The 5,416-nt window shown below is 32.1% G+C and overlaps 1 protein-coding gene across 1 annotated transcript; it reads right to left on the reverse strand.

Moving 5' to 3' along the window:
• Positions 1–231: 231 nt before the first annotated feature.
• On the reverse strand, positions 232–1,649 carry LOC112521107 (delta(12)-fatty-acid desaturase-like). The gene is made up of 2 exons (XM_025129788.1): positions 1,618–1,649; positions 232–1,521 (listed from the first exon to the last, which is right to left on the reverse strand). The coding sequence occupies exon 2, from the start codon at positions 1,498–1,500 to the stop codon at positions 376–378; it is 1,125 nt and encodes a 374-aa protein (XP_024985556.1). The 5' UTR covers positions 1,501–1,521; positions 1,618–1,649; the 3' UTR covers positions 232–375.
• Between the last annotated feature and the right edge of the window lie 3,767 nt (positions 1,650–5,416).

Consider the following 5,416-nt stretch of genomic DNA (forward strand, 5'->3'; position numbering starts at 1 on the left):
TTAGTATGTGTGAAATTACCTTAAAATTAATGGGATTAAAAATGAATTGTTGGTTGGTTAGAGTCATTGGGTTAATTAAAAGATTAGATGGTTAGTTAGGATTGATCATGAATTCATGATTGGTTGTAATATATTTTAGGTTTTATTTTATCATCATTAAGATTATTATGTCGTAATAGAAAAAACACTGAATTGAAAAGAACGTACGAAACAGATAATTAACAGAAGAAATAAACATTAAAATTCTTACATCACAAAACCTGCAAATATTCATTGGAGAAGGAAGAAAACAAATTACAAGGGCAGTAGATTGTAAATCTTTTGGCTCATGGAAATTAATCATCAATTCGATATTTAATGAAACAATTGTGACACCTACTTGCGGAACCAATATACACCTTTTTTCTCTGGATCCTCTTCAATATAGAGGCATTCTTTTGTGTCTCTCCAGATTGCCTTGAGAATAGGAGTATAATCATAGTTGTAGTAGTCACCCAAGATTGGCTTGATATACTGCGTCGCCTCTACTGTATGATAATGTGGAATGCTCGAGAATAAATGGTGCACGACGTGAGCACTTGTCACGTCATGGAAGAGATTGTTCAATATCCCGTAATCCCTATCAACTGTCGATAAAGCACCTCTCAGCCAATCCCATTCTGATGAATCATAGTGAGCGATGGAAGGATGAGTGTGGTGTAGATATGTGAACATGATGAAGAAAGCACTCATAGCTACCAAGGGATATCCATAGATGTAGAACACCCATTTGAGACCTTCTTTTGCCCCAATGCGGTAGAGTGCATATACAACAGTAAGAACACCAGCATCAGAGAGCCAAATTTGAGCACGCTCTCGGTCGTTGAAGATAGGGCCTAGTGGGTTAAAGTGGCTTGGGAAACCTTTGTATATCCTTCCATGAAGATTGAACATGAAGTACAAGGGAAAGCCAAAAAGTAATCTAAATGAGAGCATGATAAGGTTGCCCACTGGGTTACTGAGAACTTCATAAAACCATGTATCCTGCTTGCGTTTTGGGACCCATACTTCATCCTTTTCCAGAGAACTAGTGTTAGCATGGTGAGTACGGTGACTGTATTTGAAAGAGAAGTATGGAGTGAGGAGAAGGGAGTGGCAGATGAAGCCAATGGTGTCATCAAGCCACTGGTAATCACTAAAGCAGTGATGACCACAATCATGGACGATATTCCATAAACCCATGAGAATACTACCTTGGGCGATCCAATAAAGTGGCCATGCTACAAATGAGTAGGGTTGAGGGAGAAGGGTAATGTAATTTGTTGCAATATAGTAGAAAGTGTAGATGAGACCCAAATCACGGAAAAGGTAGTAGAAAGAGGTGGTAAGAGATCGTTTGAAACAGTGTGGTGGTATTGCCTTCTTCAAATCACCAATCCCAAATGAAGGTTTCTCCACAGGAACATGTCTGAGGACGTCTTTTTCATTCCTAGCATCACTCATTCGCCCACCTGCTCCCATCGTTAATTTTAATCAAAGAACCTGCAAGAAAAGAAACAGATTAATATGTATATATACGCTTAATTTGTGTAAGTATATATGAACTCTTTCTATCTCAAAGATCAATTAAACACCTACCTCTGAGAGAAGCTCTATGCTTTGCTGCTGGATTGCCTTTCGATTAGAGGAAACATCACAATTTATAATGGAAGTTGGCGTCCACCAAAATACCACTCTATTTCCAAACTGCTGACGTACGTACCATACACACACGTTGCTCCATTGTTGAAATAATTACAGTCAAGTTTGATGGGCTTTAGTTTATGCAGATGTTAAAGTAGAAAACTGTAAAGATAATGCATACGTTAGTCAAAACAAGGTATACTTTATTGTGGTTTTTATTTCTTATAGCGTATCGGTCAAAACCATATTGTTCTGCTCTGGGCTTTATGACTTTGCGCATATAATAAACATGTAGTTATTTGTTTCGTTTCTGGTCTAAACCTCAATTCTCCCAACTCTATTGATTGTCACGTGGTGACTTAACATGTTAAATATGAGACTTTGAACAGGGCCTCTAAAAAAATTGGCCTAATTTTACATATGTTTAGGACATTTTTATTGATTTGTGAAAAACTATAACCCAAATTGTTTAGGTTCAAATTGTTAATTGCTTAGATTTAGATTCAAATTATTAATGGTTTAGCTTTAGGTTAGGTTCAAATTGTTGATCGTTTAGGATTAGCGTCCCTTTGTACTTAACATATATGTATCGTTGTTATCTCTTATGCAATGCCATCAAAAGTTCTGGATGTAATAGGGCATCGAAAAAGATTAAACCGTCCCCGGTGATTGTGGCATAAGGTTATGAAATATGATGCATATATAGTGAGCATATTGTAGTGTCCTCGTAATTAAGTTCAGATTTAGACCCAAACTGAATTCATATATTTATGTATATATGTTTTAGAATTAATCACTTAATCAATTACTTGATTTGAGATTAAAACCAAATTGTTGTTGAAATTGTCATAAAATAGAAAAATGTTCACCTGTATTTGTTTTCTTTTTAGGTAATTTTATATAGGGGTGTTCAAAAAAACCGTCGGACCGCCAAATGCATATATATATTTATCTATTTTAGTATTAGCAAGCCCAACTTTTTTAATTTATGGGCTATGACCCAAATATATCCCTAAGCCTAACATCTAACATAATCAAAATCAACGCCTAAAACCATTAAACATATCAACACATTTAATATTGACGGTCTCCAAATTTTGAAGTTCCTCAAGAACTCTATCACTTTATCGATCTTTCTAATCCATGGTTTGATTTCGGCGAACATCTTCAAGACATCAATCAAGTGACTCAAGACTCAATAGTTGAACTATTGAAGGTTGTGAAATCGTAGATTTTGTTACTCAATAATCACAATGGAGTTGTAACTTTGTTAATTTGTTTGTTTTCTAATATGTATTATATATTTATTTGTTTGTATTTTGGATTGCTTCGACTTTGTACTCAAGAACTGCTTAATTATTACATTTATTTGCTTAGATATTTTGTTTTGTTAAAATGGATATTTAATCTAAAATTTTAAATTATATATGTTTTTTAAGTTTAATATTTAAAGTCCATTAAAGGTTGAAACCGCCTAAACCGGTCAGACCAGACCGCCTTTTCATGGTCTGGTTTGACCGATTTGAGCACTTGATGTCAAACCGCTTGGTTTGAAAATTTTATAAACCGCCATTACGGTTTGGTTTGTGATCTGAGGGGTTAAACCGTCCAAACCAGACCGTGAACACCCCTAATTTTATATTATTGGTTGATTTGTCATATATAATATAACTAATTTATTAACTAAGAACTTAATTATTAATTATAATAATTCCAAACAATTTACACGCTTCATATATATATATGAGACAATAATCGATCGTTTAAATCCAAAAGTTAACCATAAAAAAGCCTCCCGTTACTTATTGACTGTTAGTTTGTCTTCCTTATTTTCTTCTTCCATCGTTTAGCAACGGTTCTTTTTGGAGAACGTAGTATTAAGAATTATTTTTTTATTCTAAATAACATCATAAACAAAAGTCATTATTTTTCATTTGAATAATTTAAGGAAATAATGTCAGTTGCCATCACAAGAGAAGACAAAATGCTGGTAGTTGTTTTCATCGGGGGAGTAGCTGGCGAAATTATTACAACACGTTATATTTAAGATTCGTATTTAATAATAGATAGGTATACTATATATACATTCTATAATTATATATCTGTTATGTTTTATTTTTAATTTAAATCAAATCTAGTACCATTTTAAAAGACACTTTATGGGAGCCGTCGTGACGTAAAACTCGTCACGTTAGCCGTCTAAGCACGTCATGACTTGATTGTGTGATTCTTATAATACATTATTTGGTATATTTTTTTTATTTTCTTTTACCTTTTTAATGTTCTAGTTTTAGTATATAACCAACATATGGTCTTAGATTAGAGGTATCATTTTTTCAAGTTATAGATGTGATATAAGTATTTGTCAACATAAATGTCTTGAAACCATGACATGGCTCTCTATAGCTCCTAAATAGCTAGGCTTAATATTATTTAGAAGGTTGATTCTTTAAAATGAAGATTTCAAAGATTTTGAATTACAAGTGTTTTGTTTTAATGAATTCTCTAAAATGGATAAAATATGAAAGAGAGTGAAATTCTCCAACTTCAGATAACTCCCTCAAAAACCCTGAGAAATAAATATTGTTTTTTATTATATTTCCAATATTAAAGAAACTTTGAAATTACATGTTCAGAATAGAGAAACGATTTTTTGATAAATATATGAAATATTTCAATAATATAATTATAAGTGTAATCTTCAAAATAAAAAAGTTGTCGTAATTAAATATAACTAGTAATGATTGAGATAAAAAAATATATTCTCTACTTCATTTTAAATTTTCTTCATCTAAATCGTTTGTTTATCCCAAACTAATCATTTTCGTTATGTTGTCATATTGAAATTATGAAATATAATATTATTAGAGTATATGTATGTATCTTTTAAATTCTTTTGCTCAAACAAAACGTAATAAACTGCTAAAATATGTAAAAACGTGGAAAAACTATTACCTCTAAGATTATTATTATAATTATTCTAAGACAAGAAAACAAAACTTGAAATAATAATTATCATATCCTTCATTTCCTGACCCAATATTAATATACAAAGTATATTATATGAGTCTGTATAGGAAAAAAAACAGCCTAAAGAATCTTAATGATTTTGTAGCATATAATATATATATATATATATATGTGAAAAATGTCTAAATGTTTCACACCGTACAATCCATCTCAACCGTCCATATAGATTATCAAATCAATGTCAATGATGTGGATTAAGTCGGTTCCGAAATTTACTCTCAACCTTTTTTTTATTAACCTGGATATCCAACCCGTTATAAGAGCCGACTAATCTCAAGGCGACCACCTGCTTTGCAGATAGCCCGGAGTCACTGCATTTGAACCTCTGTGGCTACAAAGGGATTTTTATCCCTCCTTCGATTTGCATATGGGATCTTCAGGTACTCTCAACCTTATCTACAACTGATTTGGTAACCGCCTAAAAATTTCAAAATACACAAAATCAATGGTCGATATTGGCTTATAAAGAGGGGGGGGGGGTTGTATATATATATATACTAGAAGCGTACTCGCGCAATGCAGCGAGATACATCGTGTTTTTAATATTTCATTTTATTCTTTATCTCAGTCGATGTTATAATATGGCTTTATGTGATTTTGAGAAAGCGATGATGTTTTTATTTTTGAATAAAATATATGTTTGACGATATCATAAAAATTTGACAAAAATATATCGATATTAGTATCAAATTAACTATTTGAAATTTCTCATTTTTTTGAGTAA

Source organism: Cynara cardunculus (genome assembly GCF_001531365.2).
Source record: "Cynara cardunculus var. scolymus isolate 2C chromosome LG 11, CcrdV1, whole genome shotgun sequence".
Taxonomy (NCBI): Eukaryota; Viridiplantae; Streptophyta; class Magnoliopsida; order Asterales; family Asteraceae; genus Cynara; species Cynara cardunculus.